Source organism: Peromyscus leucopus, chromosome 6, assembly GCF_004664715.2.
Source record: "Peromyscus leucopus breed LL Stock chromosome 6, UCI_PerLeu_2.1, whole genome shotgun sequence".
NCBI classification, from domain to species: domain Eukaryota; kingdom Metazoa; phylum Chordata; class Mammalia; order Rodentia; family Cricetidae; genus Peromyscus; species Peromyscus leucopus.
The window spans coordinates 35612446-35638640 of record NC_051068.1 but is presented as its reverse complement, the minus strand read 5'-3'; the positions used below and the strand labels follow the sequence as shown (position 1 = coordinate 35638640).

General features: G+C 35.8%; 1 protein-coding gene across 8 annotated transcripts in view; it reads left to right on the top strand.

The window, feature by feature from the left end:
- The window catches only part of Nbea (neurobeachin), a 544486-nt gene that overhangs the window by 170185 nt on the left and 348106 nt on the right, over nt 1-26195 (top strand). For all 8 annotated transcript variants that reach the window (XM_028882144.2, XM_037206608.1, XM_028882142.2 and 5 more), the window contains 3 exons: nt 4989-5157; nt 7162-7257; nt 24932-25370. In XM_028882144.2, the coding sequence (XP_028737977.1) occupies nt 4989-5157; nt 7162-7257; nt 24932-25370 (704 nt within the window). The remainder of the gene's footprint in view (nt 1-4988; nt 5158-7161; nt 7258-24931; nt 25371-26195) is intronic.

Here is a 26195-nt window from a genome sequence, read left to right as displayed (position 1 = left end):
GAAATGGCTGACTGGGTAAAGTGCCTGATGCAGAAGCACGAGGACCTGAATTCAGATACCCAGTGCCCTTGTAGATCTAGGTATGGTGCTGCACATCTGTAACTCCAATGTTGAAGATGCAGATGAAGTTTATCAGATTCAGTGAGAAACTGTCTCAAAAAGTAGAGTGACAAAAGGCACTCAGCATCAATCTCTGGTCTCCACATTCACACTCACAGGTAAGCAGACACATACATGTACATATACTATTGCTTACACAAATGATAAATTTTGAGATTTATTTCATATTCCAAGATTAGAGATAGCCTTGAAACACTAAGTTTGACTTTATTGTAGGTCCTCTGGTTCTGCCTTTTATATTTTTTACTCCATTTCCACATAATGAATATTTTGTTATTTTTAACATTTCTTTTATTAGACATAAAAAGTTACCTCATCAGGTATTAATGAAAGTTGCCTTTGGGTATGAGAAGATATTTTCTTTCATTTAAAAAGTATTAAGTATTATTGTGTATGTATGTGCTCATAATGCATGTAAAGGGAGTTGTTAATACCACAGAGTACATGTGGAGGTCCTAGAACAACTTTGTGGAGCCCATTCTTACCCTTTACTTTTCTGAGGGTTCCAGGGATTGGACTCAGATTTCCAGGCTGAGCAGTAAAAACTTTTACCCATTGAACCCTCTCACTGGCCCCTACTTTCACAAATGATAGTATCTGTAGGAATCTGAATTAGAAAGAAGGCTTAATAACATTCAAAGAAAGAAATAGCTTAAGGAAGGTTTAATGGAACTCTCTACTCCATGACTACTTACTCAAGGCAATTAAAAATAAGATAGACCTTTTTATGAATTGTGTAAAAGTACAGTGTTTCACAACAGATTAAGCAATAATAGCAGTTTTTAATATGGGCATTATAACCAGCCAGATTAGATCCTGTTATTTTAATTATAGTTAATTCTTGAAGGAATGTTTAAAGAAGTGTATGTTTGAAATGTATATGTAACAATCAGTTAAGTGGAGTGCTTTGTTGTTTACAATGTGGTTGTGATAAGTCTAAGCCATGCGGTATGGTGTTTCATGCTGTAAATATATGATAGAAAAATATTAATTCTTATAATTAATGGAAAAATACAGCAAAATAGATAACTAGGAAAATATAACAGACTTAAGCAATAAATACAAAATATGTAATATAAATCAACAACATGATTAGAAGTATCATCTGTGGATAACAGAATGAAAATTAAAAGGATATATTTTCAGTGTTAAATGAACTAAAAACTGAAATGATAATGCTTAGCATTGCAAGAATGGAGAAATCAGGTTCTTTTATGTAATCTTTGCTATATAAGTATAAATTGTACAACCTTTTGTATAGTTCTTCACTACTATATTAGGGAAAAGAAAAACTCTCCAATACCTCACAACCCAGCTCCTGTACTTGTAGTTATGCAACAGTGTACTTGGGTGATTAGCATCAGGCAGGTCTGCATGAGATTGACAGCACACGTGTGTAGAATCAGAGTGTTACCTTTTTCTCACCATATTTCTAGATTACAAATGCATCTCTCACGTGGAATAACCTGGGGCCTTAGTTTTTACGAATGTTAGTATGTTAGTTAGTTGGTTGTTGGTTTCAAAGTTTTTATAAAACAACAGTGACATTTAGTTTATTTAATTTCCGAAATGTATCAGACCTCAGATTAGGTTTTAGGAAATATTCATATGTACATTACCTCTGTGTGTGTGTGTCTGTGTGTGTGTGTCTGTGTGTGTGTCTGTGTTTTCAGAGGACAAATAATTGAATATTTGACAGCAATTTTAGGGCAGGAGCTTTTGTGCTTCTCAAAAATTTCTCGGCTGTTTTGCTTTTCAAGCACATAAAGTTTTTAGTATAGTAGACAGTATATGTGTACATGCACATTTAGATTTAGAGATTGGGATTATAGTGCTTTTTAAGGACTTCTGAGGGTGTGAGGAGCAGTGAAGAAAGTATATATTACCTGTATAGCAGGAGAAGAATTTGCTGTGTGCTAAGATGAAAACGTTGCTTATAAACAATCAGATCAGTTAGATGACTCAGCAGCTGGTGGAGGTGCTTGCTTGCAGGCCTGATGGCCTGAGTTTAGTCCCCTGGTTCCACACAGTGGCAGGAGGGAACATACTTACCTCCAGGAGAGCTGTTCTCTGACTCCTACATGCATATCACACACTAAGAATTTTTTTAAGATTTCTGAAAATTTTTATATATTTTTAATAATTTTCTGGAAAAATTTCAAGAAAGCCTTTATTTGAAATTTCTCAAATAGATTGAAATTATGAGCGAATTCATTTTGTTTTTGCTGGCCTCATTAGAGACTGGATTTTATTAGATCACCTGTATCTCAAATGATATAAAATTTAGTGAATTTTAATCCTTCAAAAAGTACTGGAGTGCTTTGCATCATACCAGTCAGTATGTGCATTAAAATCTTAAGCAGTTGCAGGGGTAAACAGTTATATTATTTATTCAAATTGGGGGAATAAAACAACCCAGAAATGCACAGACAGGAAAAACAGAGTTTATGTCTTTATAATAATAAAATACCTCTAAACATCAGTTGATTTATGTAAAATTTAGTCATTCTTGAGGTGTTTAGCTCCTGTGTATATGACACTTTATTTCCAAAGACAGAACTGGAAATAAGTGCAATTGGCTTGAACTCCTGCTTTTAAAATGCAAAAGGCAGCTCTTTTCGTGGCAGTTAGGAAGGAAATGTTTTAACTCAGCTACCACTACAGATCATAGTGGTGCTTATAGCATAGCTTGTATTCATTGATTCTGTATGGATTTATTGAATGTTCTCCAATTGTGGGGAGCAGAATTTCCTGTGGTAGAAACAGAAGAATTGTGGGAATAGCGTCTATTACAGCTTGGGCTGAGTGTGAATTCATTCTTGGATGGAGTCTTTTGTTAGTTGAATTGTACTTCATTTTCCTTTGTAATAACTGCTTAAATGTGTGATTTTTGTCCCTTCTGTTTGTACTAGTCCATCTTCATGAAAATAATAGTCTGCACTTCAAACACTTCATGAAAATTTATATCTCTAGAAAGCTTTTTGTCACTCATAGCATGTGAAAGATTAAATTACAATACTTCAGAGTTGTAACATTTTTATCATTTCTCCATTACTATACTTAGTCTGTTTCAGCATAGCAAATCATCAGTAAATATTTTCCATTTGTTTTCTTTCTGACAAATGTACATAAATTCTGAATCATATTAGAATTTTGCTTAAATGGTCTAGTAAATATAGAGGCTGTTCATTAATGAAGTAGCTAGACTTGTATGAGTTTTTCTTTTTCTTATTTCTGTCCTGCTGACCAGTTGCTGCTTACTATATTTTGATTTGGAAATACCAATCTTATTTAGCTGATCAAAAGTTTACAAGATGTGGTTGGGGTGGGCGTGGCGCATACCTTTAATCCCAGCACTCAGGAGGCAGAGCCAGGCAGATCTCTGTGAGTTTGAGGCCAGCCTGGTCTACAGAGCATCCAGGACAGGCACCAAAACTACACAGAGAAACCCTGTCTCGAAAACCTTGCTCCCCAAAAAAAGGTTTACAAGATATGGCCTAACAAGGATGTATTGAGAAGTCTTCTAGCTTATCCTTCATGATACTTCTCCTAGAGATGTTTATCTCAGCCTTTGGGTAACAAACCTGCTACAATGTTTTCTTTCCTGCTAGACCCCAATGCCTCTTCAAACTATTGTCTTATTTTTTCAGACCTTTTCTTACTTTACTGTACTCTGGCAGAACACCATTTTATCATTAGATATGGAAATGAGCACCTCAAATATATGTAGTATTCGAGATTTCATTTTCCCTTCCAGAAAAACTGGATTGTTACATCTTTTTACTTGTTAATGCAGTCAGAACTTTAATTATTCATCACATGTTACCACATAACATTCTGTTTTACAATGGGATTGCATGAAATTCTTATTTTATGATTGCCGTTGTTTATATACATCTGCCATCTTGAATCCACATAGCCTCTTGCTCAGGTAGTAGTATATTTTCTAGTTTTGATTTTTCTCTATAACTTTCCTTATTTATAATGCTTAAATCCTGATTTTTTTTAAAACTCAGTACATTAATTTTTTCATCCGCATGTTTTATAAGGAAGTCATACAGATAAAAATGGTAAGAGAGGATGATATTATGTAGCACATTGAAATCAATCTTACTATATTAACTTTTGAAATTATTTCAACCTATGACTCAGATGAAACATTTTAGGCATTTTGTGTGTATCTTTAACATGGTACTTAGTAAGTAATTTAGTTATCAACTCTTAATTTTTTTTTAATTTATATTTTGTGTGTCTGTGTGTGTGTGTGTGTGTGTGTATTGTGCACAACATCCTTACACGTTCTCACTTGCCACAGTGCATGGGCAAAGGTCAGAGGACAATGTTATGGAGTCTTCTTCTACCATGTGGATGCCTAGGGTCAAATGCGGATGTCTTTGCCCACTAAACCATCTGGGCTGGCTCCAAAGGTTTATTTTATTCATTCATTCATTCATTTACTCATTTGTTTGTTTGTTTGTTTGTTCTGGCACCAAAGAAGCCAGAAGAGCATGCCAGTTGATTAGAAGATGGAGTTAGATTTCTATTAACCACCTGAAGTAGGTGGTAGGCACTGAACTCTGGTCCTCTGTAAGAGGAGCAAATGGTTTTAACTACTGGGCTATCTCCATAGCCCTCCCCCCAGCAACTTTTATTTTTATTTTATTTTATTTTATTTTATTTTTTTGAGCTGAGGACCGAACCCAGAGCCCTGTGCTTGCCGTTCTACCATAAATCCCCAACTCTCCCCCTGCCCCAAGCAACTTTTAAATAAAAGTTTAAGGTCTAATAACAGAAGAATAGTTTCTTATGTTTTGTGAATTTAAATCTTAAAATTTTTGAGTGTCAAACTGCCTTTTTATTTTACACAGGATGATAGCAAGCAGGCACAGTTCTTAGCTCTGGCTGTTGTTTACTTCATCTCTGTTCTGATGGTATCTAAGTATCGGGACATATTAGAACCCCAGAGAGAGACTGCAAGAACTGGGAGCCAACCAGGTAGAAACATCAGACAAGAAATCAATTCTCCAACAAGTACAGGTACTTAGTGTTTGCTTTCCATTATTTGGCATTTCACTAGTATTTATCTCTTTCATATTCTCTAACACTTTTGCATTCATGTTTGAACTGTACTTACTCGTAAACACTTCAGACATTTACAGAATTGGTAGAGATGCTGATACAGTGTTTGTAGATCGGCACAAGTATACTGGATATATCTGTACATATTTGCTATCATTCACATTTGTCAGTGCAGCTTTGGGTTACTATTTCCCATTAATGAATAGAAATCATTTGGTTATGCTATTTTTTTAATATGCTTGGGACTCATGCTTCTCAACACATTTCTTGTGAAACTTTTATAAGCATAGGAGGTCCCCATATAGTTACTAAATGTTAAATAATAAAAGGTAAAACACTAATCTTTACAGCCTAATTCAAAAATTCTCTCCTTCCCTTCTTTGCTCTCTCCCCTCCTTCTCTTTTTGCTACTAAGTGAACACTTAATTCAACATGTAAATATTACATCAATTATATAATATGCAAACAAACATTTGGAATTTTGTGCAAGTTGGAAAATGTTTATACAAAGTAGTTTAACTAAAAGAGTTATGGAGAAGTAACATCAGGGACAACAGTGAGCCACCTTGGGTTGTATTGGCCTCATTTGCACAATACTTACACTGCATTAGCTGTTGCCTTAATAGCTATCATCACTCTAGAGCCAGTGGTATCTGGGAGAATGGAGCTTGCCGATGAATAAGGCAGACTGAAGTCTCATGCAATAGCCAACTTTATTCATAGCTTCAGACAGTTTATACTCTAAGGGTTAAGAAAAGGTCACATGAGTATAGTTCTCATGAGTTCAAGCTATATACAATAATAAGGACAAGTTGCACATGGCAAAATCATGTTTTTCCATCAAGGCATATAAACGATAGTTTAAACATTTGGGTGAATAACAGCAGCAAGCAATAATGAGTAATCTGAAGTAAACTCACTCTTATCTGCTACACTTGGGAGGAGCACAAAAACACATCCCAAGAACAATTCTGTGTTTTGAAGAAACTGAGGTCACAAGACTCTTGTTTTCTTGTCATGCTCTCACAAATACTCAGAATTCTCCTCACTCAAATCCATTCTTGGGCCATGATCCAACAATTGGCCTTCACTACTATATTGAAAACTATAAAAATGCTTTGTGGCAACTAATCATTTGTATTTCCTACTAAGTGTTTACATCAAGATTATTTTTCTGTTGTTTGCGCTGTAATCTTGATAACTCAATGAGTGTTTCTTGTAAACCATGCATAGCTTTTTTTTCTTGCATTCCACTATACTTATTGGATTAACATCTTCAAATTAAAGGTACCTAATGTATTGTATTAATATTTACTATGCTGGCATGCACTAGATATTAACTGTCATACCACAGTAGTGCAGTTCAATTAGTCTAAAATGTAGCATTCTGTAGGTATGCTACTGGTTAATTTATGGGTGGGATTCTTTACTAAGTCAACACATATGCTTTATAAATGAATGTTTTGATAGAGATTTGTAGTTAAACCACTGCATCTTGTTAAGTGTGACAGCCTCCTTTGCTTTTTACTGCTGTTGTAGAGACAATGGATCACATTTTAGCCACAGGATTTTTCTCATTGCAGGTCATACTATTCCATTATAACACTATTATTTTAATTTTATTCTGCCAATTAAACATCAGTTTGCCATTCAAATTGATGTCCTTTTAAAGTATGAAGATATTTTATGTGTCATATATGTATAAAATGAGTACTATTATAGTGAACCTTCTAGGTGTAGTTTTCTGGTCTATGTGTATGTTTTTATGTATGTTGCTAAAGTACTCTACTCAGTGAGTATTGCCTACTTCCTTTTTCTTAAAACCCCTTTTCCCTCCATTAGAGATGTGTTCTTTATTATTGTGTGCCTGTTGCAGTAATATAGAAATGTCATGAGTCTTTGGTGTGAACTATATTACTGTCATTTTCTTCCTCAAATATGGCTCCATGATTTTCTCCACAGTTGTGGTCATACCATCTATCCCTCATCCAAGTTTGAATCATGGACTCCTTGCCAAGCTAATGCCTGAGCAGAGTTTTACCCACTCATTTTACAAAGGTAATACTGACATTGTCTTATGGATTATTTGGTATTCCTGTTTCATGAGTTTTTTTTTTAAAACAAATATTCATAGTGTAATTATTTATAAAGAAGGTATATTGTATTTCTATAACATGACTACCAAGAACCAGTTAGAGCTTTTGTTCTTGCATTCCATTATATTCCTTAAGTTAACATCTTCAAGTGAAGGGTAACTAATGTATTATATTAATAATCACTATGCTGGGTTACACTAGATGTTAACAGTCATACCACAGTAATGTAGTTAAGTTAGGCTAAAATGTAGCAATCTGCTGATTAACCAGGAAAAAAGAAGATTGAATGTAACTATGGACAAACTGGCCTATGGGGTCTATGGATTATTTGACATCTAGTCAGAACATAGTCTTAGTACTCTTTAAAGGAATGCAAAAAAAGTCTTGCATGTAAAAAAACACATAGAATTAAATGTTAAACATCCAATAATACATTACTAAGCCTGTTAAGAGGCTAGAAAATGTAAGCATAAGCAGAAAAACAATCATTGAACAAAAATAGATTTGTAAGCAGTAGTAAAAGGTTCAAATGAAGACATTAAAGCAATAGCCCGTGAGAAGTATTTAATTATTTAAGATGTGTTTCAGGTAATGGAAAAAGTGAACACAGTAAACAGAGAATGAGCCCACATAAGGAAAAATCACAAAAATGTTATAGATGAAAAATACAGCAGCTGAAATGATGATGTCTCTGGGTCCTATTAACAAAGGGTTGGTTGCTGCAGAACAAGAGTTTTACAAGGCAGAGCTCTCCCTCCACTGGTCCAAAGATTTTCCTATGTGCCCCTTGCACAACTCATGGCATATTGAACATGATTGGTTTTCTTCCTGTAATTAGTTACACTGTTAGTCATGTTCATATGTAAGAGTGATGATCCAGGTTGCAAAAGAGGAATTCAGAGTCATATTGTGAATTGTGAGCAAGCCCCTGACAGCAGCTTATAGGAGCTAATAACACTGCTCAGCTAAACCCCAGCAAAAAAAAAAAAAAAAGGGAAACTGAGGTCTAACATGAGAAGGCAGTGATTTCTGCTGACAGTTGGAATGAGTCTGAGGAGAACACTGAGCCCCAGATGAAACCATAACTTGATGTATTCCATACCTAACTAATGATGTCCTAGGGCAGCTTTAGAACAAGTCATACTAGCAAAGTATTTTTTATTACACCTGGATGAGTTCTCTTATTTTTGAGGGTGTAATTATCTGTACATAATTAAACAAATGCAACATATCTTTGCATAGTTAAACAAATATTTCGCAACAGAAATAGCTAATGCTAGCATGGACTTTTTAACACTGGTGAAATGAAAATTTCTTTAAGCAAATTAGTAACATAAACCTTGTGTGTGGTTCATTTTGTGAAGAAATGTATTCCTGAGTGACTGAAAATCTTCTAGAGTAATTGCCAAGATTTAAGGAGTCTGCTTTGGAATATCCATGCTCATCAAGAAATTCTCACTCTTGCCACAATTTAGCTTATCTGGAAAACTTTGTAATGATAATTTTAAAAAATTCCTATTTTCAGGTTAATGTTGTAAACTTACCAGTCTTTATTCCTGACAGTATGGAAAATGATCTTAACTGCTATTGTGTGCTATATTGCTGGGGTTATTCAGGGGAAAACAACTATTGGTGAAACCAAAGCTGCGAGCGAATGCTTAATTTTTCTACAGGACAGGGAACCAGTGTGGTTTTACTTTTAGAAGACTAGGACTAGCTTTTTGATGAAGTTCTAAAACATTTTCATAAACTGTGTGTTTCTAAGTGGACGATGGCAATGTTTTTACACATAGCTAGAATCAATGAGCAACATGAAAGCTAGAATGTAAGGCATGTGGCTGCACACCTTTAATACCAGCACTTAGGAGGGAGAAGCAGATGGATCTTTGTAAATTCAAAGCCAGCTTGATCTTCTTAAATATTGAGTTCCAGGACAGCCAAACTTGGATAGATGTGTGGAGTGTGTGTGTGTATAAACCTGAAAAAAAATACATACATACATACATACACACACACACACACACACACACACACACACACACACACACACACACCATATGTGTATGTGTGCTAGAATCTGAGAGACACACAATTTCTCTTGATATGTCTTACAATCTAAAAAGAATTACAAATGAAGTATCTTGATTGCTAATTAGTGGATTACTCATCCACTAGAAGTTAAATATCTGTCTTATGGCTTTGATAGAATGTTTTAATTTGTATCTTCTGTAATGGAAGATACAGTCAAAGAGAAGTCATGAATCTATAGTCTTTTTCTTTTATTGGAATACCATTTGTGTTGTAGCATTAGTATTGAAGATGGAGTACTGAAATTTGTAGTTGGAATTTTCTTTAGACCACCAACCAGCTCCTAAATGAAGACCCAGAGACTTAATAGTTGTGAATACTCAGCCTTGGCTTTGACTCGCCCCACTAGCTCTTTTAACTTAATTTAACCTGTTTCTCTTCATCTATGTTTTGCCTTGGGACTTTTTAACCTTTCTTTCATTCTGTATGTCCTACTTTCCTGCCCGCCCCCCTTTTTCTGGCTGGCTGGCCAGTGGTATCTTCCTGGCATCTCTTTTTCTTTCTTCTCCCAAGCCTCAATTCCTACTTATTCTCACTGCCCACAAGTTTCACTTATTACTTCCTCATTTGTTATTGGCCATTCAGCTTTTTATTAGACCAATCAGGCACTTTAGGCAGGCAAGGTAAAACAGCAAATTATCTTTACATAATTAAACAAATGCAACACATCTTTATATAGTTAAACAAATGCAACATATCTTTGCATAGTTAAATGTTTTGCAACAGAAATTGGCTAATGCTAGCATATTTTGATTGATTTGTATTGCTGAGGGTTAAACTCAAGATGTAATAGATACCAAGTTTCATGCTCTACCACTTGCACCTAGGATGTATTTCTAGTTTCATTTTGGAAATAAGTTTAAAATGGTCATCTCCTCCATGGTGCATGAGCAGGCTTTTTGGAGCCCAGTACCTATGATGAGACACCTTGAGCAGCCTTGGTGTACGGGAAGGGGCTTGGACCTGCCTCAGCTGAATGTACCAGGTTCTGCTGACTCCCCATGGGAGGTCTTGCCTTTGAGAAGGTTGGAAGGGGGGTGGTTGGGGGGGGGCAAAGCCTGGGTGTGGGAGGAGGAGGGAGACTGGGATCTGTGGTTGGTATGTAAAATGAATAGAAAAAATTTTAATACTAAAAATAAATAAATAAATAAATAAAATGGGCATTCCCAACTCTGAGTTGTCATTCCAGTAACATACTTCTGTGACATTTCTTTTTGAACTAAAACAAAACATGTTAAGGCGCTGTATCATTGTTAGTTTAACTTGGTTTAGATATGTTAACTGATTTAAAAAAACATTGTCATGTTGTAAGTTTTAAATTTTTACATTCCCAGTGTTTGTATAAAATGTTTTTGTTAGTAGAGCTGGATAGGAAGGTTAGCAGTTAAGAGTACTAATTGTTCTTTCAGAAGATCTGAGTTCTGTTCTCAGGACGTAGGTTTGGTTCCCAGCACCTGCATCATGCAGCTCTCAACTCCCTGTAACTCCAGTTCTAGGGGATCTGATCATTTTTTTCTGCTCTGCAGGTGCCTACGTACATGTCTTGCACCATATATTTTACTCAAGAACACACACTCATGAAACAATAGATACATAAATAGTTTTTAAAAGCCATATTTGTATTACTTTTACTATATTGTTCTTTGTTTCAATCGTTTTCTTTGGCTGTGATGTACTAAAGGGAAGTTACAAATATAACTGCAGCAGCCCATTCCCTACTGTCATCCTCTTGAACATAGTACCTGCTTACTTTCTTTCTTCTGCTATGGTTTATTAGAAAGTGTACTTCCAGAAGATAATAATGACTGTTTCATTTATTTGACTTCTTATTCTGTGATGTAAAGTGTGATGTGTTAAGATTTATATCCAATGTGGAATGATTACATCAAGCTTTTTAACATGCCACTCATTTGATATATGGATCATACTTTTTTGATAAATATTAAAGCTGATTGGATATTTAAAACATATTTCCATAAATTTTATGACAGCAGTATCTCACTATTAACTGTTGTTACCATGTTGTAAAGTATATCTATACAGTTCTATAACTGTGTACCCTTTGACTAACATCTTCTCAGTCTCTAGTAATAATTCCATTCTCTAAGTCAGTGAATTGTATTTTCCTAAATTGCATGTAAGACTGAGAACATGTGGTATTCATTCTTCTGCATGTGCTTTCTTAAATTCATTTTATATAATGCCCTTGAGTTTATCTAGTTTGTCACAAGTAGTGGATTTTATGGATGTTTTGTAGCTGAATCATATTCCATCGTGTATATGTACCTCATTTTTTCTATGTACTCCAGTATTTATTCCACATCTTGAACATTGTGAAGAGCGTTGTAGATCTTTTGAATGATTGTTTTCCTTTGCTTTGTACATAGGACCAGGTCTGTAATTACAAGTGAGTGACTCTGGTGGTACTATCTTTATATATTTTTGTTTAGAAGTACCACTATACTATTTTCTACAGTGTCTAGACTAATTCTCATTCCCAGCAACAGTGTGCAGTTTCTTTTTCTGTACTTGTGATGTCATGCTTTATCATTGTGATCATACCATTCCATCAGGAACATAGCTTTGAAGTATGTTCTAAAGTGGTAGCATGGTACCACTGTCTTTATTCTTTTTGTTTAAGATGGCATTAGCTATCAGCAGTATTTTCTAGTTTCTTACAAACTATTTTTTCTATTTCTGATAAGAAACATTGGTATTTTGGTGTGAATTATACTGGATTTATAGATTGGCTTGAATTGTGTATCAACATTTTAGCAACATTAATCTTCTAATATATGAACATAAAATATCTTTGTGTTGTCTTCAAATTTTTTTTATCATTTTCCTTGTATAAATTCTTCACCACCTTTCACTTATGTGTCCATTAGTTTATTTTCATGGCTAAATAAGATTGCTCTCCAGTTATTTTTTCCAGATAGTATATTCTTAGAAACGATGCTGATTTTCGTGTCTCATGTTGATTTTTCTATCCCATAACTTTGCTGACTTCATTTATTGTCACTGGCAGATGTATGTGTGTGTGTGTGTGTTGTGTGTATGTGTGTGTGTGTGTGTGTTGTGTGTGTAATCTTATAGAATTTTTTATGTAGAAAAACATACCATCTTCAGAAATAACTTTTTCCTTTCCAGTTTGTATGCTTTTGTTTTATTTTTCTTGCCTAATTGCTCCAGTTCAGACTGTAGTGCTGTGTCAAATCAAAATTGTCAGAGATGCAAGGCATCTCCAATGTCTTACATATAAAAGTGAGTGCAGGAAGTAGTTCTTTAGTAATTTAGTAAGCTAGTGAGAAAATTAAGTAATATTTTGTAAAGGTGAGTATTGGCCTTATCCTGGAATTATAATTAATAACCCTGCCCAAACAAGAATCTTACTTGGTAACTTGTCCTATAAGATGATAAAGCTATATGTTAACATTACTAATAAAGCTTGTAAGTTTAGATAAAATGTAACAAATATTTCATATTAATTTTCCTATAATTTATGATCAGAGAAAATACTTAAGACAGGAAACAAATGAAAGAATGAACTGTTAAGAAAAGACACATGTCTTAAAAGTCTGAGTAAACTAAATAATTCTGTGTGTTAGTACACAAGCATTCTATATATTTTAACTATTAGTTTGCTATCAAATGGAAGAAGTATTGCTTGTCCTAGGAATGTGTAGTTAAGAAGGAAGCTAGTTTTCTTTGTTTTGTGTTTTCTTTTGAGATAGAATCTTGCCATATAGCCAGGAAACTATATTCTTTCTCATCTCTTTCATTATACCACATAAATTATTTTGTATTAAAGTTTAATAATAATAGTGAAACTGTGAATGTAATGTGTTTACCATTCTAGTTGTTGGCATGAACCTGAGAGAACAGGTCTAAAATTGAGGCAGACTAAAGTTTCATGCAGTAGCCAACTTTATTCAGGCCATCAGACAATTTATACTCTTAGGGTTAAGAAGAATCATATGATTAAGTTGTTCAACCACATGGACAAGCCACACATGGCAAAAACGTTTTTTCCAAAGAAGGCACATGAAAAACAACAGCTGAAGTAAACTCACTCCTATCTGCTACACCTGGGAAAAGAACAAAAACACATGCCAAGGACAGTTCCAATGTTTGGAAGAAACTGAGGTCATAGGACTCTTGTCTTGTCTTCTTGGAGTGTTCTCACAGCACTCAGAATTGTCACAGGACTTCATTGTTTGACTGTGTTCTAACATGAAAGAGAATTCAGAGTAAATATTTGTATAATTAAAAACATTGTTCTCTTGGGTGTGTCTAATCCATGGGCTGGGGATCACATGTAGCTAAGGACAGCTATGAATGTGGCCCAATACAAAATTATACATTTACTTAAAACATTATGAGGCGTGTGTGTGTGTGTGTGTGTGTGTGTGTGTGTGTGTGTGTGTGTTTTCTTAGAACTTACTTGTATGGTTTTGGGCCTTGTACTTTGTAGACCACAACATAATGTCTCAGTGTCAAAAGGTTGTTCATGGGCTGATGAGATACCTCACCAGGTGAAGAAACTTGCCTTGCCATAAATCCTGAGGACCTCATCTCTGGTGTCTACATGGTAGAAGGAGAGAATTGGTTTCTGTAAGTTGTCCTTTGATCTCCACACCCACACACAGGCAGTGGCACACACACACACACACACACACACACACACACACACACACACACATTAAATATATACATGTAGAAAGTGTTTTCAATTTATTTATAAGCAGGCTCGAAGTTTTGTTTTATATTTGAAAGTTAAAAAATGTCTTAAATATCATATCTGAAAGATATTGGCAAAATTTTATGTAAGTACAGATAGGAAGTATTGTATGTTTCTGTGATTGTTAATAGCCTCATCTGGGGAAATAGCTTAGTCTGTAAAATGGTTGCCACACAGGCAATTTCAGTTCAGTCTCCAGAACCTATGTTAAAAATAAATTGGGTGTGGTGGCAGGCTTGTAATCCCAGAGTTAGAAAGGCAGAGGCAGGCAGGTCATTGAACATACTATCCAAATAGCTAGCCAAATCAGTATGCTCCAGGCCAAAGGGACCCTATCTCAACAAACCAGGTGAAAGGCTCCTGATGAATGACATCTGAGGTTGACCTCTGGCTTCCAGACATGCTCTCACACTCATATAGGGGCATCCCTTCACACACGTATACCTACACAAACATGCACCCACTTGCTCCACACACACAAAAGAAGGATATTATCATTAATGGATAAAAACCTCATATGTAAATTAAAAGAACATGTAACTTAATGTGAAAAAAGATGGAAAAAGCAAACATATGACTAAAAAGGAAAAGTAAGACATAACAAATAAGCAAATAATATTTAACATTTACTAATACCCAAGTAAATTTATATAGAAACAAAATTGTAACTTGTCAAACCAGAATTTGAAAGGGTGAGTATGTATGCTTTCTGTAGCACAAAAAAACTTCCTTACCTTGCTGTAGTAATTCCTCTTTAGTACTGTTTTAGGAAAACAAAAATAGCTTAAATTCAAGGATTTTGTTACTTTTGTTTATTGTATAGTTATAAATATTATAAGTAAATTATATTTATGAAGTTGTTACATTTACATAATAAAATTTACTCTTTCAGATTATAAAATCCCTCATTTTTCAAACAATAAGTTTTAAAGATTAATAGTCCATATTATAAATGTGTCATTATTTGTAGATACTCTAATGTATTGGTATCATTCTGCAACTCTGAGTACTAATGCTGAAAATGTTATATATTTCAGTTATGTAAAGTTGAAATTGTGTCTGTTTTTCATGATAATTTCTCAACTTGGTTAATGTAATTGCCTGTTTTTAGTTAGTCAAAGCTTCTCTTACACTTTTTATTTGCATCATAATTCAATGAATATTGTAATTTCCTTCATTATATCTATTTTTAATAAATCAGTGATTTCCTACTTACTGTGTTATAAGCATATGTAAATTGGACAGAAAGTATCTGTCTGAAGAAAAATGGTCTAGGATATGAGGTAAACACTTTTAGAAATCATATACTGAAATGTATTATTGCAAATCATGGTATATTCTAAGGAATAAAGTTTTAAGTTTGAGAAGCTTAGGAGAAGAAACATAATTTGGTTTGGGCGTCGGGTATGCCTCACAGAAGTGATATTTATGCCAAGAACTAGGCATGTTTGGTTATTTTGGAAAAGAATGGAGACGGTGATTAGAGGCAGGCTGGGAGGTAGGCCAAATGTCCAGTAAAATTTTGTGTTATCTGGTGATTTAATATAGTAATCAAGGGAAAAAGAAGCTGTCAGAATTGCTTCAGTAGTTAGACAGGAACCAGTTCATGTAGTACCTACAAAAAGCCACATTAGGGAACTGGTTTTAAGCTAAAGATAATACCTTATTGGTTTCTACTTTTGTCATAAAATGTTCACAAATATTTAGGAACTTAAATCAATCTGGATTTATTATCTTTTAGACCTTTGGTTAAAAGTATATCATGAGTTTTATTGGGCTAAAATTGGTACATCGTTTCCTTGTTTGCTTTCTGGAGTGTCCAGTTTTCCTCCCCTTTCTGTCTTTCAGAGGCATTTGTATTCCTTGGCTTAAAGCCTTCTTCCTCCATGGACCAGTAATTGGTGCATTATCAAAACATTCTTTAGTTGTCTCACTTTCCTCTGAACAGAATTAGGAGAGATTTTTCTATTCAAAGGACTCATTAGAGTTACCTCACTTGAGTAACCCAAGGTAATCTTCCCTTTCAAGACCCTTAAATTTAATGTTGTGATATAAGACCAAATATTTTCACGTTATGAAAATTAGGATTTTGATGCTGTAGAGGTGGGGTTATTATACTGCTAGCTGTAAAAAGAATAATTTTTAAGGAATATTTTAGCTACAGTGGATAATATGTTCAAGGGGCATGCAGGAGACTAGATTATTGCCTCTGACTTGAGATGGTGAGAATGATGGTGGCGTTGTAGAGATAAAGAGGAAAGTAATGTGGGGGAATACTTTGAAGGCCAGCTGGCTAGGATTTGATAGCAGGTTCAATACAGGGTTGGAAGAAATGTGATGTTTCAGAGATGACCTCTGGCTATCTGGTGAGAAACATTGAGGTGATTAAAGAACCAGTTAATAGAGATGACTATATAGGTGGATACAGACTTGAGTACCATACAAGTGATGACCTGACAGGTTTCTTAATCCTTGCAACAGATGGGAGACTAGTATCTTTCAGGTATAGTCTGCAGATTTTAGAGGGTAGCTAATTTTGTCTGAGGTAACAAGGAAAACTAGTTAACTTGTGGAGGCAGAACTGCAATTTGATCAGTTTGATTAAATTCCCAGTACCTTTCTATTTTGACTTCCAGTACACCTCCAACAGAAAGAAATACCTCAATGTACTTGTTTGAGGCATGGAAATATGAAGGAGTGAGGGGGAGACCTGGAAAATCCAACCCATGCTATTTAAAATGTATATTTTTCAAAAAAAAAAAAAAAAATGCCGGGCGGTGGTGGCGCACGCCTTTAATCCCAGCACTCGGGAGGCAGAGCCAGGCGGATCTCTGTGAGTTCGAGGCCAGCCTGGGCTACCAAGTGAGTTCCAGGAAAGGTGCAAAGCTACACAAGAGAAACCCTGTCTCGGAAAACCAAAATAAAAATAATGTATATTTCTCTAATTAAAAACTCTGAGACCAGCAAAAAACAGAAATATGTTGTCAATACAGACAGTGGGGAAAATAGTTGGGAGAAGATGTGACTCACAAAACTCACAAAAAGCATGTTTGCTTTTTGGATGCATGTTTTAAATAAGCAATTATGGGTATGTGCACATAATTGAAAAGAATGTGTTCTGAAGAATTGAGAATATGAAGATAATGTCACAACATGTTATGTTGAGGTGTTGAGAGAATCAGAAATAAAACTTTATATATTAAAGAACAACTAGAAATTCTGAAGTTGAAATTACAGTAACTGGAATAAGAAGTTCACTAGAGGAATTCAGAAGTTTAAGCTGATAGCAAGAAGGATTAGTGTATTTGAAGTCAGGCCACTTGTGACTGTCCAGACCAAATGAAGCCTCACTGACTTCAAATATCAAGTAAACCAATGTGCATATACTGAGAGTCTTGCAAGAGAGAAAAGAAAGGGGCAGTTAAAAAAAAAAAAAAAAAAAAAAAAAAGCTATGAGCTGAGCATAATGGTGCACAATTTTAATTCCAGCACTTGGCAGGTGGATCTCTGAGTTTGAGGCTAGCCTGGTCTACAGAGTGAGTTCCAGGACTGCCAGGGTACACAGAGAAACCTGTCTTTTAAAACCAAAACCAAAAAAAAAAGTAAAAACAAACAATCCAAAAGAACTACAAAAGTTTGGAAGAAATAATGGCCTGTATAAAATGTTTAGTGCACCATAAGTAAGATATAATCAATGTGACCCACACCTAGGTAGTGTGGTCACAACACTGAAAGGTTTTCTTAATTTTTGATTGTATCATCTCATTTTGTCTCTTCTATTGTTTATTAATAAATTAGATTCCCAAGGCTATATTCTTTTCATATCTCTAGGAAACAATTGTGAATAATTACCCTGTTTTACAGTCTCACTGTTGGATGCATGTAAAACAAACGTTTACATTGATTTTTTTTCCTTTTATTTTATTTTACAATACCATTCAGTTCTACATAACAGCCACAGATTCCCTTGTTCTCCCCCTTCCTACCCCCCTCCCCTTCCCCCCAGCCCACCCCCATTCCCATCTCCTCCAGGCCAAAGCCTCCCCCGAGGACTGAGATCGACCTGGTAGACTCAGTCCAGGCAGGTCCAGTCCCCTCCTCCCAGATTGAGCCAAGCGTCCCTGCATAAGTCCCAGGTTTCAAACAGCTAACTCATGCAATGAGCCCAGGACCTGGTACCACTGCCTAGATGCCTCCCAAACAGATCAAGCCAATCAACTGTCTCACCTATTCAGAGGGTCTGATCCAGCTGGGAGCCCCTCAGCCTTTGGTTCATAGTTCATGTGTTTCCATTCGTTTGGCTATTTGTCCCTGTGCTTGTTGAAACCAAGGTTGGATTTTTTTAAAAATCATTTCATGTATTATTTTTGCTTTGGGAGTTAAAAATGATTTTTATATAAGTTTATCTTATACTTTTAGAATTAATGTAACTAATTTACAAGTTTTACACTTTTATGTTCCATCTTAGGCTAGGGTGTTTCATTTGCTTGATATTTAAAGAAATAGATGCTTTACCTAATCTTCAGTGCTATGCTACTCCTGTATAGAGTTTGGAAAACAGCAAGCTCAGTACTTTAATATGTCAAACATACTGAGATCACTCTGAAACAGAGATTTTGAGAGAAGGAATGTGATGAATGAGGTAAGCTTGTAAATCACATGTCATTTGTTAAACTTAACCTCATATTTTTTTTTTCAGTACGTATTAGGTGAATTCATTACATTTAATGAAAAACACTAAAAGGCATCTGGCATCCAACTGCCTGTTTCTGACAAGGCTCAGCTCAACCAGGCTAGTAATGGTTCAGCTTTATGTGCTGGTTGGCTGGCCTATTGCTAAAAAAAGCTCATGAGAGCTGTTGAAAACTCATACGCTATAGTTGCTACTATCACTACACAGATACCCCTAACTTTCTGTTAAAGTCATTGTATTATATCCTCACAATACATAAGAAAGCATTCTAGAGAAAGAAGTATTATAGAAGCTGCACTATAGTGTCAACTGAGAACATGTTTTGTGAAGGGTGTCAGAGTGCAATGAGAAATGAAGGTGGGCATTTTTGGCTAGTAATCAGGTTGTTTTAGTTGTTGTCGATAATGTTTTTTCCAATTACTCTTACAGTGTGTTCTTTAGGCATTTGATTTTACTTCTATATAACATGATCACAGGGTGTGCTTTAAAATACTTGTGTAGAATTTTTATTACACTTCAAAATTATTACTCCATTTTAAAATCACTCAGTAAATGAAACTTTATTGATGTGTAAATATTTTGATGAGCTATCTTAAAAATTCAAGCTTTCATCATAACTTGGAAGTCAACACATTGAGTTCTAAGTATCTTGCAGTTAGAGGTTTTTTGTTTGTTTTTTGGGTTTTCTTTTCTTTTTTTCTTTTTTAGCTTTTCAAGACAGGGTTTCTCTGTGTAGTTTTGCACCTTTCCTGGAACTCACTCTGTAATCCAGGCTGGCCTCAAACTCACAGAGATCCGTCTGCCTCTGCCTCCCGAGTGCTGGGATTAAAGGCATGTGCCACCACTGCCTGGTGAATTAGAGGTTTGTAATGCTCATTGAGTGTCAGTTAGCTGACCAAATCAGAGAGAAATAGTCCATGTAAACAACATTTAGCTATGCAACTAAAGTGATAGATGGCTCAGCAGTTGAATACTTGCTGCAGTTTATAAAGGACAGATTTTAAATCCCAGAAGCCACAAGCAGGACTATCTAGTTAGGGTTTCTACTGCTATGAAGAGATGCCATGACCACAGCAACTTTTATAAAAGAAAACATTAAGTGGCTGGCTTACGGTTTCAGAGGTTTAGTCCATTATTATCATGGCAGGACCTGATGAAATGCAGGCAGACACGGCCCTGGAGAAGTATCTGAGAGGAGAAAGAGCTACATCTTAATCCCACAGGCAACATGAAGTAGACTGAGACACTTGTCATGGCTTGAGGATAAGTAAGACCTCAAAACCCACCTCCACAGTTTCTCCAGCAAAGCTACACCTACTCCAGCAAAGCCACACCTCCTAATATTGCCACTCCCAGTTAGCTTATGGGGGCCAGTTACATTCAAACTACCAAAAAGAATTTCCAGTAAGGAGTGTAACCCTAGCTCTGAAGAATCTGACTTCCTTCTCTGGCCACCTGAGCATATGCATTCACATATACCCCCTATCGCTCCCCAACCTTCTTTCTTTTTGGGTATGGTAGTTTATGAACCACAAATTGAAGATATTGTTTTCTTAGATAATATTTTTACTGGGGAAATACTTACCTTTTGGTCTAATATAAATTTTAAAAGTTTAAAATTTATATGTAGCTTTTAAGGCAAGACATACTATAAAAATGGTTGGATATCAAAAATCAAAACTCTGTGCACGGTGACAGATATGGATCTATAGTGAATCAAAGACCTCAACATAAATCCAGTTACTCTGAACCTGATAGAAGAGAAAGTAGGAAGTAGTCTTGAATGCATTGGCACTGGAGATCACTTCCTAAATATAACACCAGTAGCACAGACACTGAGAGAAACAATTGATAAATGGGACTTCTTGAAACTGAGAAGCTTTTGTAGGGCAAAAGACACGGTCAATAAGACAAAGTGACAGCCTACAGAATGGGAAAAGATCTTCACCAACCCCACATCTGACAGAGGACTGATATCCAGAATATCTAAAGAACTCAAGAAATTAGACATCAAAATGCCCAACAGTCCAATTAAGAAATGGGCTATAGAGCTAAACAGAATTCTCAACAGAGGAAGCTCAAATGGCTGAAAGACATTTAAGGAATTGCTCAACATCCTTTAATCATCAGGGAAATGCAAATCAAAACAACTCTGAGATACCATCTTACACCATCAGAATGGCTAAGATCAAAAACACTGAAGACAGCTTATTCTGGAGAGGATGTGGAGCAAAGGGAACACTCCTACACTGTTGGTGGGAATGCAAACTTGTACAGCCACTTTTGAAATCAATATGGCACTTTCTTAGAAAATTGGGAATCAACCTCCCCCAAGACCCAGCTATACCACTCTTGGGCATATACCCAAGGAATGCTCAATCATACCACAAGGACACATGCTCAACTATGTTCATAGCAGCATTATTTATAATAGCCAGAACCTGGAAACAACCTAGATGCCCTTCAACTGAAGAATGTATAAATAAAATGTGGTACACAACAGAGAAAAACAGTGACATCATGAGGTTTGCAGGCAAATGGATGGAACTAGAAAAAAATCATTCTGAGTGAGGTAACCCAGACTCAGAAAGACAAACATGGTATGTACTCACTCATAAGTGGATACTAGATGTAAAGCAAAGGATAACCAGACTGGAACTCACAACTCCAGGGAGGCTACCTAGTAAAGAGTACCCTAAGAAAGACACAGGGATCGTCCAGCGACAGAGAAATGGATGAGATCTACATGAGCAAACTGGGGGTGAGGGGAGTTAATAGAGGGCAAGAGTCGGGGGAATGAGAGCTTAGGGGAGCAGGAGGTCCCAGCTGGATCAGGAACAGTGGGAGAACAAGGAAAGAGATACTATGATAAATGAAGACCCCATGGATCCAGGAAGAAGCAGAGTGCTAGAGAGGTCCCCAGAAATCCACTGTGGACTACTGACAGTGGTCGAAAGAGTGCCTGAGCTGGCCTGATCTGGTAATTGGATGGCCAGACACCCTGGCTGTCATGGTAGAACTCTCATCCAGTGACTGATGGAAGCAGATGCTGGGATCCATGGCCAAACCCCAGGTGGAGCTCCAGGGGTCCAGTCAGCAAGAGAGGAGGGATTATGTGGGAGGGAGATGTGGAGACCATGTTTGGAAGAAGCACAGGGAAAAGTGTCCGTACTAGTGGAGACACATGGACTGTGAACCAGTGGCCTCTATCGAGCTGGACCAGGTCCTCTGGATGGGTGAGACAGGTGATTGGATTGAACTGTTTGGGAGGCCCCCCCAGGCAGTGGGACCAGGACCTGTCCTTGGTGCATGAGCTGGCTTTTGGGGGCCTAGGGCCTATGCTGAGACGCTTTGCTCAGCCTTGGTGCAGGGAGGAGGGGACTGGGCCTGCCTTGGCTGGATCTACCAGGCTGGACTGACTCCCCAGGGGAGACCTTGCCTTGGATAAGGTGGAAATGGGGGTGGATTCGCGGGGGGGGGGGAGACTAGGGGTGGGAGGAGGGAGGACGGGGGAATCAGTGGCTAATGTGTAAAATTGAATTGATTATAAAATAAAAATATTTATTAAAAAAAAAAAAAACTCTGGACAACATCTGTAAATGTAGGCCAAGTACTGGAGTATATTCCAGATATTTTCTGACAGTTAAACTGTGAGATATAATTGACCCATGTTAGTAACTGTCACTGACTTTGTAGTTTTGTTATTGATTTTGGAAGTTTCTTCATTTCACTTACATTTTCTGTCATATGTTACAGAAATGTCATAACTGCTGTTCAGTGTTCTTGGTCTTTTGTTAAAGTTTGAATGGCCTCAACCACCTTCACTCCTCACTCTGTGTCCCTAGGTTACATATCAGCTTCCAAAATCTACTCTCACCGTGGTGTGAATGTCATCAAAATTTATGGCTCTTCTTCTCTTGGTTTCCAGGCATAAGTATTCCAGAAATTCTGTAGACTCCATGATCAAAACTGAATTTTTATCTTTTGGACTGCTTTCCTATTTGCATTGTTTAATCAGTAGTTTATTGCTATTCTTTATTCTTATTAGACTCATCATGATTTTATATCTTCCTTATTCCTAATGCTATAATTTTAATTTTAGTCTTAATTTTCTCTTAAAAGGTTTTATTTTTGTTAAATCTTAGCTATAATTTTAACTCCTATTCCCTGATGCTTTTCCTGGTATTATTGAGATTGCATTTCAAAACTAATATAATTTTTAATCTTTAAACAGTACAAGAGACATCTAGTGTATTTTTAATCTTGATTATTCAGTGTTGGAACAAATATTCTTTCCCTAATTCTCAGATTAATCTTTTTTTTTTAATTCTTGAGAACACTTGACAATTAAAAAAGCAAAACTAAATAAATATACAAATGACTATAATATAACATTACATTATCAGATATATGTACTTTTGTCTACTTAAATGTATATTGGACAGTGCAAAGTTTAAAGAGATAACTATTTCTGTATTAATGCATAAGCTTCAGTATAAGTCTAATAAAAAATAAAGGAGATTATAGTTTCTTTGCCTCTTAAAGTGTGGTGAAATGATTCTGAAATTAATCTAGAAAAGTAAATAAAATCATGTTCATATCATAGTATTCTTCTGCATTCAAGATATTAGCAACTGTTTAACCACAAAACCAAGAGTTGATCTGTGTGTATGACATTATCTCTAAAAGAGCAAACAGCATTCCTCTGTGTTTTCAATAGCTTGTCTCATGAGGCTTCCTGAACTGCATGCTGACATCAGGCCTGTCATTTTCTGTTCAATTTCTTACTGATAGAACCTCTGAAAATACAGAAGCAAACATCAACAATTTCAATAAATTCCTATACTGTAAATCACATAAAATCTCTTAATGACTTATTTTTCATCTTCAAAATTATTTTAAGTTATGCTAGGTGGCTGTGGCATATGCCTTTAATCCCAGCACTCAGGAGACAAAGGCATGTGGGTCTCTGAGTTGGAGGCCAGCCTGGTCTACACACACACACACACACACACACACACACACACACACACACACACAAAGATCAAGTACATTTTTCAATGCTATTTAGAATTATTATATGGAAGACTTCATCATATTAACTTTTGTCATCGGACTTGGACCTTTTAAAAAACTATCTCCACACCGTGTATGTGTGTGTGTGTGTGTGTGTGTGTGTGTGTGTGTGTGTGTGTGTGTGTGTTCGCGCGCATGTGTGTGCGTGCATTTCTGTGTCTACATCTACATGCACACTCCCATGTATTTCACGTTGTAAGTGTAGAGGTCAGAGGACCGCTTGCAAAAGTTGGTTATCTCTTGTTATATGAGTTCCAGAAATCAAGTTCAGGATATCAGACTTGGTGTCAAGCTCCTTTATGTACTGAGTCATTATACTGGCCCCGATTTGACATTTTAAAGATATTTTTCTTTTCAACCATTTTAATTAGTAACATGCACAATTGCTGTTTATAAAGATAAATATTTTGATTCCATTTTTACAAGTGGAAATTAATATTTATCCACAAAAATTAGGCAAGAGTTTCTAAAGTAATTGATAATAAAGGTACATATAGACTAGTTTCTTATGGCACACTGTGGTATAATTAAAGAATGTATCTTTTTGAAATAATCACTTGACATTTCACATTTAAAAAATTCACAATTATATGTATATAAATTTACAATAATGTCTTTAGATAATTTAAACATTAGGGGCATTTTTTTATTAAAATCCCAAAAGGGCATTAAAATGACTTTATATTTTTAAGGACCATAATAATTTTTAAGGAAATAGCTACATTTTTTTTCTTGTATCTTGTTTGAGAACTAGCAATGAATGAATAATGGGAAGTTGATGTAACACTTTTTATTGCTTTAAGAAATTGATTGAATTATCCTCTTAAAGGCATGTGTTTTAGAGTGTCAGATAGGTTTTTTTTTTTCTTTTAAGAAGTGGGATTGTTTTTGATATGTGCTGAACAAAACAACAGGTGCATATGGTTGTTGTATATAAGCTGAGTTGTGCTGTGTGTGTTCAGATAAACCCATGGAACCTTCATTTGCTTCATACCTGCACTTGAAACCATTTGATTAGACCAAATTCTTTCATTACAGAAACACCTGCTACATTCCCAGACACTGTAAAGGAAAAGGAAACACCAACCCCTGGTGAAGATATTCAGCTAGAAAGTTCAGTTCCTCACACAGATTCTGGAATGGGAGAGGAGCAAGTGGCTAGCATCCTGGATGGGGCAGAACTAGAAACGGCTGCAGGTCCTGATGCAATGAGTGAACTTTTATCCACGTTGTCATCTGAAGTAAAGAAATCTCACGAGAGCTTAACTGAACATCCCAGTGAAATGCTGAAACCTGCACCATCCATATCTAGCATTAGTCAAACTAAAGGCATTAATGTCAAGGAGATACTGAAAAGTCTTGTGGCTGCCCCAGTTGAGATTGCTGAGTGTGGCCCTGAGCCTATTCCATATCCAGATCCAGCACTGAAGAGAGAAGCGCAAGCTATTCTTCCTATGCAGTTTCATTCCTTTGACAGGTATGTACCAAACTTCTTATCAACAGTGCTGTATCCATAGAAGGAATACTAAGCTCTGTTAATTTACAAAACAGTAGGAAGGTCTCAAGAACTTCTCATTTGTTACAAGACAGTCGAACTGTTAGTCCCCAGGATTGAGCCTGGGATGAGGCATGATATGGTAAGTAGCATATTGCACTGGGAAATGGTGAACACATCATCAGGTTTAATCTATCACTGAAGAATGATCACACATTGGGGAATCTGTTTTTCTCTTTAGCTTTTACCGTTCTCTATATGAAATGGATAAGCTAACTCTCTAAAACGTCTACTCTGACTTTCAAATACTCTTCTGTTATAAAATATTGTAGTAACTATTGAAGATTAAATAACTTCCTTTAAGTAGCCACATTTAATTTTAATTTTTAAGTTGATCTTTTTTTGAAAACTACAAAAAGGTTTGTGATTTTTTTCCTGTAATAATTCTGCCATCATAAATATTCTCAAACGGCATTTTCTGACTTTAAACTACTTAGAACCTGGCTCATATATCTACATTTAAATATAAAATCATTCAAAGAATTTAAAAGCAACTGATTGCTTTTTCTAACCCACTATATATGCAATTAAATAATTCAGTGAATCAAAATAAAATGTTATAGCTATAAAGAATCCTTTAATTTACTACAACTTACAATTTAAATCAAGTGCAGCATCAGAAAAATATTGCAGGTGTTCATTAATTACCAGCAAGAGTGTTTGAGTTCTGGTTTTTACTGTATACTCTATATTTCCAATTATGTTTATGTGTAGATATGTAAACTAATGAAGATGTTGGTTTATTCT